The sequence below is a fragment of the Schistocerca nitens genome, chromosome 2 (assembly GCF_023898315.1).
Source record: "Schistocerca nitens isolate TAMUIC-IGC-003100 chromosome 2, iqSchNite1.1, whole genome shotgun sequence".
NCBI lineage: Eukaryota > Metazoa > Arthropoda > Insecta > Orthoptera > Acrididae > Schistocerca > Schistocerca nitens.
In genome coordinates this window covers 649,384,869-649,398,422 of record NC_064615.1, presented here as the reverse complement: position 1 = coordinate 649,398,422, position 13,554 = coordinate 649,384,869, and the positions used below count along the sequence as shown (strand labels likewise).

The 13,554-nt window shown below is 40.0% G+C and overlaps 2 protein-coding genes across 6 annotated transcripts in view; both read right to left on the bottom strand.

Moving 5' to 3' along the window:
- LOC126236761 (clavesin-2-like) overlaps nt 1-13,554 on the bottom strand; it is a 600,452-nt gene that overhangs the window by 411,154 nt on the left and 175,744 nt on the right. The gene's annotated exons all lie outside the window — the stretch shown is intronic.
- LOC126235226 (piggyBac transposable element-derived protein 4-like) lies at nt 6,907-7,909 on the bottom strand. Its single transcript, XM_049943957.1, has 2 exons — nt 7,804-7,909; nt 6,907-7,358 (listed from the first exon to the last, which is right to left on the bottom strand). Exons 1-2 carry the CDS (start codon nt 7,907-7,909, stop codon nt 6,907-6,909), a joined length of 558 nt encoding a protein of 185 aa, XP_049799914.1.

Here is a 13,554-nt window from a genome sequence, read left to right as displayed (position 1 = left end):
CAACTACCCTGGCCAGCAAGATCTCCGGATCTGTCCCCCATTGAGCATGTTTGGGACTGGATGAAGCGTCGTCTCACTCGGTCTGCACGTCCAGCACGAACGCTGGTCCAACTGAGGCGCCAGGTGGAAATGGCATGGCAAGCCGTTCCACAGGACTACATCCAGCATCTCTACGATCGTCTCCATGGGAGAATAGCAGCCTGCATTGCTGCGAAAGGTGGATATACACTGTACTAGTGCCGACATTGTGCATGCTCTGTTGCCTGTGTCTATGTGCCTGTGGTTCTGTCAGTGTGATCATGTGATGTATCTGACCCCAGGAATGTGTCAATAAAGTTTCCCCTTCCTGGTATTAACACAAAATTATTGACTTTGCACAGTACATCAATTCTCTGGTCTGCATCCTTCAAGCAATTAACATTTAAATTTTTTTGATAAATTTAATGTGAAAATTCTATCACATTCAGAATTATTAAGCTGCTTCCAAAATTAATAATGAAGTTTTTCTAGATTCACATGCAGACTTTTAGCAACTAAAATATGCGGACTTGAGGGCCTGTTTTCTAAAACTATGACAGTAGATACGAAAATGAAGACATGAGCATTTTATATCCAAATGTATGTGTTTCATCTACCAACGACAGAGAAATGTTTGTAAATGGCGGAAATTGAATTTTTAATGATGAGCTATGGAAGTGCAATCTTCTTATGGTATGATGCAGTATGCAAGCCATTGCAACCACCATACAATGGACATTACTGTGTCATCAGTAGAGAATACAAGACATTCAAAGTTGATGTTATGGGTATGCCAACCACCATCAGTGTCGACAGGCTTAAACCTAGTTTCCGCACACCCTACATTGGTACAGACTTATCTACCCACACCAAGAAATCGACAAATACTCTAGCCGCTGCATCACCCATTACTGCTCATCTGCAATGGACGTTGAAGGCAACCTCTAATGTGTCACAACAGCCTGTGCATGACCTGTTGTTACACGATCCAGACAAGAAGTCTGATTCAATAGAAAATATCGCTGACATTAAGGAGGGAGAGGTGAAATGCAGTGTTATGTGCTGTGTAATGCTATGCACAAGTGATAACTACTTTTAATGATTATCTTTAGCGCAGTCGCTGACTCATCTATTCCTTTTGTTTTTTATACGTTTTATTTTGTTGTTGAATGTGCTTTTTAACAGAGTGGTATGAGTTGCAGTTTAATTTTTATGACGCAGTTAAGGTAATTACCTATCTCTGCGACAACTGGTGACCCCAATGTGATCTCTACTGGCGCAGTATTTAATTGCGTGACAGTAAAGGTGCTACCGTTTTGGCAACAGGACCCTGTGCTGTGGTTTGCACAACTAGAAAGTCAGTTTGTGCTAGCGCATATAACTGTAGGCGACACAAAGTAAGCGTACAGTTATTTAGTTGCTGCAGTCAATGAAGACAGAGCCACAGAAGGGCAAGACATTGTGGCATCACCACCGAGCACTGAGCATTACTTAAGCATCAGGAACTCCCTGATTAATCGACTCTCGCAGTCTGAAGCGAAGATACTGGAGAAACGACTTCACGCTAAAGAACTAGGCGATTGCATCACATTGCAGCTATAAAGCCGACTGTAAGCATTAGGGAGCAACGCAATCAGTGATGGCATACTGTGGAATATATGGTTATCATGCCTACCACACGATGTGCAGAAGATATTAATGGTGAGCGCCAGCAATCTTGATTCTTGGTGCACTTGTGCAAACCATGGATGACATAGCAGAAATTTATCCATCCGCATGCATTGCACCACTCTACAAGCACAGGTTGCTGAGCTCACCATGCATTACGGACCCAGACTGCCAGTAACTGATCTCGTCGTCACTGCTCACTGGAAAGGTGCAGCTGCTTACCTTCATCAGCAAGAGCTTGTTGGTACCATTGACAGGACGGTTCTGAGGCATGGTACAGGGAAACTCAACAGAGAGTCAGTGACGATGGTCTCTGGCTCTCCAGATGGCAGCCATCGACTGTTTGTAATGGAACATGGCACAATGTTTTTGGTAGACACAGGTACTGACATGTCAGTCCATCCATCAGCCATATCGGAAGTCTGTTGACTGCCACCAACGGTTCTACAATCACAACATATGGTCGTGTCACATTAATGCTGAACTTAGGCATATAGTGTAAATTTGAATGGCAGTTCTTCATAGTGGACGTGACAAATCCATACTCGGAAAAAACTTTTTATCGTTTTATGAACTGCTGTCTGACCTCTGTCACCGACGCCTTCTTGACACTACTACCGACCTGCAAGGTAAGGTAGCGTGTGCCATGTGGAAGACACAACAACATGGATGATTACCAGTGATTCTCCGTTTATAGAGCTCGTCAGATGGTTCCCAGAGATCACATGGCAGACTCCCACACTATATTTTGACTACGCCTGGACCACTACTTCATGCTCTACCTCACCGTTTGACACCACAGAAACTGAAGATAGGTAAGTAGGAATTCTCGTCAATTCTTGCGCAAGGAATGTGCCGCCCATCGAGCAGTAGTTGGTAATCTCCACTTCACGTGGTTCCAAAAAAGAATAATGGGTGGCGTTCATGTGGCGATTATAGATGGCTAATTACCGGAACTAATCCAGATCGATATCCAGTACTGCATATCGAAGACTTTACATTCAGTGTGCACAGTACACACATCTGTTCTACACTGGACTTAGTTTGTGCATTCTACCAGATACCTATGACACGAGACGATAATTCTTAGACTGCACTCTGCACACTGTTTGGACTATTTAAATTTATCCAAATGGCTTTCGGACTCTGTAATGCTGCCCAAGCATTTCAACGATTCACGGTTGAAGTCACATGTGACTTAGACTTTTGTCATATGTGTACTGATGATGTCAGTCATGTGAAACTCGGATGTAGAACACCCATCACAATTACAACAGATACTCGCTCGTCTACATGTACGTGGCCTGCTCATCAACTCATCGCAGTGCATTTTTGGAGCAGCTGAAGTACAGTTCCTAGGTGTACTGTCAATGTGCAAGGCACACGCCACAGTAACAGAAATTAGAAGCTATACTTAATTTTCCACAGTCTACAACAGTAAAAGAAATACAACGATTTCTTGGTGAAATCAATTATTACCATTGATTTGTTCCCAATAATGCCCTCCAAGCTGCTCCATTGAACAAATTCTTGCATGGTTCACCAAACCCAAAGGACAAACTCCAGTGGAATAATGGGGCTGTACTGGCATTTACGCTGGAGACTACCATCACATCCTGTGCGCCCTGTTCCATAGCCACCTCTCGCCCTAATGGTCGACACGTCTGCCACAGCAATTAGTGCTGCATTGCAACAGCAAATAGACGAACACTGGCAGCCCTTAGACTTTTTCAGTAAAACATTATCGCCATCTCAACAGTATTGGTCCACCTATGATCGTGAACTGTGTGCTGCTTATGCTGCTATCAAGAAATTTCGTCACATGTTGGAGGGACAGCAATTCACTCTCATCACAAATCACAAGCCACTAACATATGCTTTCCGCCAGTGTCCTGAGAAAGCGTCACCTCGACAGTTGGGACATGTCGACTATGTCGAACTGTTCACTACCAATATTGTTCACATTGACCGAGAACTGAACATGCCAGCTGACTGTCTCTCTCGGATTGAAGCAATCACTGATGCAGTTGGTTTTGAACCTCACTGCAGGGCAATAGTCAGATAGTGAGTTACGAGATTTGTTATCATACCATCGGGCCTACAACTCTGCGTGTTACACTGCCACCATCGACTGCGCTGCTGTATTGCAACATCTCCACTAGCAAATCGCGACCATTTGTGACCACTGGCTTTCGCCAACAGGTAATTGCCTCCTCCTATCACATGTCGCACCTTGGAGTACGACCTACTACCAGCATGGTGAAACAAGCTTTTGTCTGACCACATATGGACAAAGATTGCAAGCAATATGTGTGACAACGTGTGGCCTGTGAATGAAATAAAATTATCAGCACATTAGGTCACCTCTTGGCATGTTTCTTTCTCTGAATCATTGATTTGAACATGTCCATCTAGACCTTGTAGGATCTCTGCCTCCATCAGTAGGATACACCTACTGCTCTACAGCCACTGATCTTTTTACACTCTGGTCCAAGGATTTCCCTATCGGTGACGTTACCGCCGAAACTATCGCGATTGTGTTCTTCCAGAAATGGGTAGCTTGTTTTGGTGTGTCTCTAGGAATTACAACAGTCCAGGGAAACAATATGACTCATACCTGTTCAAAGCACCCGCTGGGTATTAAGTAGATTAGAGCTACATCTTACCACCCAGCATCGAATGGTTTAGTTGAAAGCATATATCACCAACTGAAAGTGTCGCTTTGATGTCACAACTCACAGTGGTGGATAGAGATGTTGCCCATGGTCTTCGTGGGTCCCTGTACATCGCTGAAAGAGGACTTCTAAGCCACGACTGCAGAACTTGTTTATGGCCAGCCGATAAGGCTGCCTGGCAAGTCTTCGCTGATGTGCCAAACGACTGCATTGACCCATCAGATTTTATACAAAACTGAGTACACACCAGCAACTACACCCTATTGCTCCAAGGGATCAGCAGACGCATCGCCCTTTTGTATCTGACAAGCTACAGGCGTGCCATCATGTCTTCGTATGGCATGATGTAGTATGGGGAATACAAGACATTCAAATTTGATGTGATGGGTATGCCAACCATTATCACTGCTTTCCACACACCCTGTGTTGGTACAGACTCATCTACACAAACTAAGGACTCGACAAATGCTCCAAACGCTCCACTGCCCATTACAGATCAGCTGCAATGGACGTCGCAGGCAACCTCTAATGTGCCATGAGTAGTCTGTGCATGACCCGTTGTCACCCAGTCCGGACGACTCGTCTGATTCAACAGAAAATATCTTTGACAGAAAGGAGGAAATGGTGAAGTGCAGTGTTATGTGCTGTGTAATGTTTTTCACAAGTGATAACTATTTTTAAGGACTATCTTTGGAGCAGTCACTGACTTATGTTTTCTGTTAATTTTTATAAATGTTTTATTCTGTTGTTGACTGTGCTTTTGATTAGAGTGGTGTGTGCTACAGTTTAGTTTTTATGTTGCAATAAAGCTGATTATCTAGTTCTGTAACATGTACTTCAAATGATGTTGTGTTGCTTTCCTAGAAATAAGTAATTATGGAGAATAGTTGAAAGCTAGAATGAGGTTTAACAACACTTTCCCACTTTACAGCATTTTTATTTACTTAGTTGAATACAAAGCCCATATTTTTGCATCATGTACACAAACAAATGGATCGAAACCTGTGCTTCCAAACCATACAATGAAGAATGAGAACAGATCCACCTCATGGCAGCTGCTGAATTTCTTGGGCAAAGATGCATGTGCTCAGCTTTGTTACTGAAAGAAGCCAAAGCAGTAGTCACCAGGTACACTTTCACAGTTTCTGTCTCATTTTCTGATTTGTGAGACGAAGCATTGTTTAATTTGTGGGTTAGGCGTATATGTGAGAAGTAACGTGTGAGTATGGTGTGGCAGCTGTTAAACTAAAAATTAGTTATTCAAAACGCAAAGACCAATGAATACTATTAGGTTCTAAAATCAGGGAAGACTGATGTGTGTGTGCAGATGATATTTACACATCAGCTGTTAGTTAGTTTGCCGAAGCAGGCAGCATATTCATCTCCGAATGTTGTTTCTTTTGTAAAAGTGTTCAGGGCCCCTGATTTATATCTGCCTGAAATTTGTTTTCGGACATAACATTTGGGTTTCGTCTACCATGTATTTATCTTTAGTGACACCTCTAATGCCATAAACTGCGTTATAATGGTAATAGCCACCCATATTATTTCACCTGTGTGAACTGTAAATCAAGGTACCACTACAGGAAGCCACAAGCTATGACTTCACATTAGCTGCCTGTGTAAATCTGGTTCAAGTTAAATGACTTTAAACTATCTGACTCTAAGGTCAGGTGGTTGGTAGAATGTTCCCAGAGGTTGGTCAATTGGCCGGTGTAGTGGTGCAGGGATGAATCTGCAAGTTTTCATTGCTGTTTGAGGCTGGTCCTTAACACATTGCAGTCCGGCCATAGGGAATGCTGCAGTCCCTTAGAAGATGTAGACTTTTGCACCTTTTTTCAAGGCTCCTGGCCAAAAGATAATGAAGAAAAGCAAAACCTTTTAACTTATGTTTGTATTATCATCCTATATCTCAACATTTGCTTAAATTTTTTTGGAAGATATCACATATTTACAGAATCATTATATTTTGAAAATTAGAAGATTCAGAGATAGAAAAAAGTTTGTAATTGCAATAAATCGGAATTTATTATAGAATAAATGTACAAAACTATTTCATTGAAATTATACAAGTTTTTTCATTGAGCAAAATTTGTCTTTGTGTTATATTGCTTGAAATAGACAGGTAGACACAATCCTACATAACATTCTTCACACCACCATCTGGTCTCCCTTCTCACTCGTTTGCCAGTACTGTGTGCACCCTTCTCAGAGTAAACAATGCAGTATCTTGATGCATACTTCTGGCTTCTTGTCGATGGGATGTGAGTGGGGAAATACCTTGCTGTTAGCCTGTTTGCTGCTGAACCCTGCTTTTCATCTTCGTTGAAGGTTGGTTGGTTGGTTTGTGGGATTAAAGGGACCAGACTGCTACGGTCATTGGTCCCTTCGTTGAAGGCTTCACCTGATTTCTCGAGTATTTGTTTTCCCATGTTCACCATAAAACTAAACAAGCTGGTTCGTTTGTGAGAGGCTGAAGTTTCTTGTACAGAATGTAAGAATTGACCACACACATGATAAATACATGAAAAAGTACCATTTTCCACTATTTCATCGTTCGTTGTTGAATATAGTAGTAGGTCACTTGCTGATCTCCGTGATCAACACCAGTTTCATTTTCGTTACAATCAAGTATGAGATCGGGCTTCAGTTTTTCTATCATTCCAGCCACGGACTTTGTCTTTGTAAAACTACTTGTCATTCTATGTTTGGTAGAAAGGGCAAACACATCCCCAGTATCTTTCCAGTGAAGTGCTAGTATGGAATTTGTTCTCTTGAATGCTATTTCAGCTCTTCTTAGCTTATTCTGTTTGAATTCCTGTGGTAAGTCTCTTCTGTTACTCATTACTGTGCCAACAGCAGATGCGCCCTCATCAAACAATCTTTCAAATAATTTTACAGAAATATAAAACTGGTCCATGAACAGTGTATGACCCTTACGTACATAACTGTTGCACAAACGAGGCACCACTGAATCTGCACTGTTGTCTTTTTCACCTGCACGAGTGTACACTTCACAGTTCAGTACATATCCTGTTAGTGAATCACTTAGAATGAAAAACTTTATACCATACTGCTCAGTTTGTTCTTGATATATACTCGAAATCGAATTCTCCCTCTGAATGGACATAAACCTTCATCAACTGTAAGACTCTCGCCAGAATAAAAGCTATTCTTGGTTTCCAGTACAAAGTTATTAAAAAGAGGTCGGATTTTGTGTATAGGATCACGGTTTGGTTGACCACTTCGTACGTAATTATCCGTGTTATTCACGTGAAGCATAAAGTGAATTGACCTAAATCTGTATCTTTTTCATGATTTTTGCAGGTAAAGAGGAATCTAGCTTTAGCTCATTGCTCCATTAGTCCGTAACATTTGGTCAGTGACACAACCGAGAATGTAATTGTTATCCTTAAACACAATGACTGACCATTATAATTACCATCTATTTGAGAACTATTTTCAGTTTCAAACCCCTCATCGTCAATTTCAGATCCAGATTCTTCGAGCAGCCTCATAATTTCCTCTTCAGTCAAATTGTCCCCCATTTTACAACAAACGCTTGCGATAAAGAAAACTACAGAAGCACACTGCAAGGACGAATGAGCGGGAATTGTTTTGGCGCCTTTGACACCATCTAGCGGTCGTCCGATATACTACAAGAACGAAAAACTCAGCTCCAGACGTCATCGCACAGACGTAATTCACAGCAACCTGAAATAAAAATAAAGATTCTCCGAGCGCCGACTATTACGGCAATAAATGCGCGCTCGTAGTTTCTACGGGCAGCAACCGGAATGTGTTAATCGATAATTTTTCCCTTCCTTTAACCACGGCCGTCTAGATTTTACTTTCCAATAAGTGACGTACCTTGCCGGGCAAAGAGCACTTTCTGTCTTAATTGTTATTGAAATTCGATATTTTTCTTAGCTCAGACTCAGATGTTGTTTGACTACACATAAAAATCATTATGAAATAATAAAACCTACATTTAGACATCGGTGCGTTAGATTACTAGAGCCTCGTAAAGTTTACGATTGCAGTTGGTACCAGTTCACGGTTTCCGCCAATCTGGTATTGTCAATAGGGTGTATAAAAGTGGCCTTTTTGTAGTATATCTACTTAATATTTTGTATCTGACATACGACTGGAAACCTTATAATTGTAAATAACTAGTGATTAAAGTATGAGTTAGAACTTCCTTTTAATAAAACATGAAGTAGTAAAATTTATGATAGTTAAGTAGCAAGGTAACGTTATCCACACTAATGTTTTAAGGTGAAATATGCATCTAGATGTCCAGTATATAAGACAGTGCCTTATCTCGATCTGTGAGGCTGAAGAGCGGCGTAGTAAGCTGCTGCCAGCCCGCCCCCTTCGGGGGGGAATTGAAATTCAATAAAGAAAAAAAAAAAAAAAAAAAAAAACTCGATCTGTTATTCTGAACTGATGATTGAGGCGAAGTTTTTAAGTTCATTCTGTGTTATCATCATTAGGTTATGAGATAAAATAAATTTAATCAACCTCCTTTGGCATCGTTTCAAAGTATCCCACCAAGGGCTTATTTAATACAGTATTTCTTTTTATAGTCGGTTCTTCATATACCAATACTTGACCATGCAACCACCAGGTGCTTCACAGTCGATGTAGCCAAAAGTATATCAGTACTTTTCACAGTGTGGAAATTATAGCCTTCGTCGATGGCACAAGAGCGCCATGAATAATACCTTTTGTTTCATTTCGACTTTGTTATATTAACATCAGCGATGTCAAAAATTCAGTTGCAATGTAAAAGAGCCAATGGTTTGTCTTAAATTCTCTCTTCGGCCAACTTTGTGCAATTATATACCGGTAATCCGGAACAACCGTCAGAAATGTTTACAGCTGTCGCACAGTATCACTGGTACCACAGAACTTCAACCACAGTCATCATACCTAGCCTAGCTGCCAAGCCAGAATACCATACATTGATTGGAATAAAGTTCTTATTATAGCTACACATTGAAATTTACGATACTACTCACTGCAGTGACAACGCTGACGACACCAGCTGAACATTGATTAAAACGTTTTGAAAGAATGTTAATACCAATGCCATAATAACATTATTTGCACGAATACTTTGACATTGTAGAATAATCGAAGCATATAAATTTTGTCCATTTTCAAATAGGTAGAGCCCATGTTTCCTAGCAAAAGTTACTGTAATACCAGGAGTTATTCGTCCCTTGTAGCCTACTTGCTTCTGGTTGATTTTGCCCTTGTTTGTTTGGGGAAAAATAAGACTTAAATGTGCAGTGAAAATATTTGTGAGAAAAAATTAAATTTGCCATTTATATTGTCTTATAATTCCATTATGTATTTCAGTAGGTGCAAGCACACTGCACCCCTTCCCCCCTATCTTTATCTCTATCTGTGTGTGTGTGTGTGTGTGTGAGAGAGAGAGAGAGAGAGAGAGAGAGAGAGAGAGAGAGAGAGATGTCTTGTATACAATGACTGTTACTAAAAAAATTAGAAAAGCGTGCCAGTGGATCACGAGCAGTATGGGATGCAATGTGGTCAAAGGAAAGGATTAAGATGACTTTTTAATGTCTAATTTGATTTATGAAAAAGACATGTGTTTACAGCAATAAACAACAGACAGTACATCTTATTCTGTCACTCATCATCCCCAATGTAGTCTTATTATGCAACATCTTTGTCTCATTGCATTCCATACCCATATCCATTACCTCGACAAAAATCTCAAGTTCATTCTTCTGGAGTTACCCACCACGTCTAACTCATTCATTCCATTGTAGTCAAGTCCGCTGCATTCTCATCAGCAACTCCAGTTACACAGTGCATGTTAACCTGTAATTATGCACTGCTTCATAAACACTTTTGCACCCTGAATATGTTAAATTTGTTTATATGTTTTTATTATGTTTCAAGGTCTTATGATGTTTGAAGACTAGGCTTTTGCTAACTGCATTGTCGTTTCCATACTGTAATCAGTTAATGGAGCTGTCATTTCTGTGTTCCTGTTAGTCCGACATGTTGTAATCATATGCCAATCTAAATATGTGTATTTCTAATCCATAACAAAAACAAATTAAACATAACTGTCCTTAATTCACTGCTTTTAATCTGTCTGAAGAAGAAATAACTCCCTTAACTTCTTTCACAGTGGACAATTGAGCTAATGCTAATAATGGCTTAAACAAAACATTACAGTCTCTTGTAAAGGATACTTTTATATAGATGGTGAAGAGTAAGATCTTTACAAAGGGCAAAGGGTTTAATACCCCAGTGAGACCTGTGCAGATATTTCTGACAATTACTGAAATACTGTGCTTAAATCGTTTAGGACACATAGATCAAGCTCGTAAAGGAATCTCCAGTTGTGAAAAGGTGCATAGGTGTCACAAATCTCTCATTGCAAATATAACACTCCTATGATTTGTTTCTCAATGTTGCATATTCAGTCAGAGTCAACAGATGTTCCCAGTTCTCAAATGATACTTCATTAAAAATTTTGAACTGTCCAGTACTGTTTGCAAACAGTTCACTAAATATTAATGCCACCATACAGTTCCCCACTTTTCAATATTGGGGTTGCTCATTGCCCTTTCCCTTTTTAAATGATGGTATGCCTCTTACTGCACTCACAATTTGGCCCACTCCATTGTGCTTGTGACCTGGAACCAGCTGTATGTCCATGAACACTTGGTATGGTCTTCGCTGCCTTATGTGGTTTTGTGCGATGCAGTGTGGTGCGATTCAGCATGTTGTATGGGTATGCTTTGTGGTTGGAGCTACTCACAACTGCATCTTTGAATCAGCCTTTCGCTTGTGTGGATTCCCACCTTCCTCCCAATGTGATTTTAGATGCTCCATTCATACATTCCATTTATCAGTTCATCTGCTCCCTTTGGCCCTTCATCCAATCATATTTGCCTCTCATAGCAGAAATTGCAACATTTTCTGTCTGGACTGCAAGTAAATATGTTTGTTTACAGTCATGATTTTGGCTTGCTATGGCATGCTGAACTGACAGGTCTCTGTGAAGGAGTGATTATGCCTTGATGCACTATGATTATGAAAAATAATCTAATAACAGTTCAGCTGGAAAATTTTGTCATTTCTTTTGGTTTATTAAATAATACTTTTAATTAGGGGCTTCATAATTAAATCTGTCTCCTCACAGAAATACCAAACTTTGCTGTGTAATCAACAGGTATGCTATACTTCATTAGCTATCCTTCACTCAAAGTATTTTAACTAAACTCACTTCTTATTGCTGCCATTTATTCATGTATCACCTATTGTCTCAATGGCAGGCTTCACTAATCCACAAACCCACCACTTCATGTATTTCAAGAACCTTCTTCTTCTTCTTCTTCTTCTTCTTTTTTTTTTCTTTTTTTTCTTTTTTTTTTAAAAAAAAGTGTAGGGATTGGCTGTGAGGATACAATTAATGTTGCATCCCTGTCTGCACAGAGGATATGTAAGGTTCCTGCTGGTGAAGTGCAGCTACTGCAAATGAGGTGCATGCCCTAGCTTCAGACTAATGGTTGATTTGCAGTTGTAGGTTTTCCCCTCATCTCTTGCAAAAGCAAATGATAGATATGCATCAGCAACAGTTGACTACGGTGACAAGACACATCTTTGGCTGCCCATTTTTTCTGCAGGATGCTAGTCACCTCTAAAATGTGTTCCTGGAATCTAAGCACAGCCATCACAATGATAACATCATATTGGATACTACACACCCCTTGTGCAGAAAATGAGTTTAACTATGAGTGGTGCTGGTGCTCTGTGATGTAATATCCCTGATGAATTACTGGTATTCAGTGTTATCCTGCCGCTCGATGCTGGACATCCTACATTTTTTTAACTTTCTCAACTACATTTAACTCAGCAAAAGTTTCAGTTATTTTTGAGCAACATTTTTTAATCTTCCATACTGTTGATCACACTAGTTTCTTTTGCAGCTGAGCCACTATTTATACTTCATTTTGTCATGTAGCACATGATTGTTAACCCCTAATGCTACATAACAGTTTTTGGACGTAGTATAAAGTCTCACCGCATGATCTGAAAAGCTATTGTAGCAATCTCTCCCTTCTTCCACTCTCCTTCTGTTGCTTTCTGAAATAACTATGATCCTTTGTCTGTCTAATAGTCATAGTATGCTCTAGTATTCAAACTGTGAAAATATCAAATTTACTATCACAGTATTTCTTTTTCTTACACTATTTTTCTGTAGTAATGTCTTTGTTTTTCATTGGATTTAAAAAATTTTATTTATAACTAGCAAACCCAGAAATTATTCACAGTTGCTAAATATATATTGGAACTGAATATATGTTCTGATCTCCTCACCCAACTCTCTGTGTCCATCCCCTCTCAGGTCTGTCTCCACCTCCTCCCCTCTCTGTCCATCACTTCCTCTTCCCCCCCCCCCCCCCCATATCAATTTACCAACCATCCCTCCACCTCCCCCCTCCCCCCTCCACCCATCCAACACCCACCCCTCTCTGCCCATTTCATCTTTCCCTTACTCACTGATCTTGAGCGGTGTTGATTGTCATGCACTATGAAACCTTGATTGGGAATTGAAATTGCATAAAATAAATGGATAAATCTGTTGGGATCATTGGTATATGTAGTATGAGAGACCTCACCAGCTGTTGGATCTGTGATGATAGTAGCTTAAATGGCAGTATTTCACATAGTTTTAATCTGCAAAGAGGTAGGATTACAAACTTTTGGATGATTCTGATAAGCCCTCAGCCATAAATACAGCTTAATTGTTTCCTGTTAAAACTATTTGTAAGGAAGAAAACATGCCAGCACACATTTGGGTGCCCAGTTTTTGTTTGAAATTATATGTAAGGAGGAGGGATGTATATGAGAGAAACAGTTTGTCTGATGGCTTATATGCCAAGCTATTGGAGTTAAAACTGACTTCAAGAAAGAAAATGAAATCGCACATTTTCACAGCACATCATACCACACTATTTTCTTTGTCACAGTCCGGTTTAAGAGAAAACCTGTACACTACTATTTAAAAAAACATATAACCAATATCCGTCTGAATGTTTTGTTGTTTAAAACAGAAAATATGAGCAATGTTTATTAGAGTATTGTGTAAAAATTGGAAGTAATTAGGCGAAGAACTTCACGGGGTATTTGCTAACAACTTTTT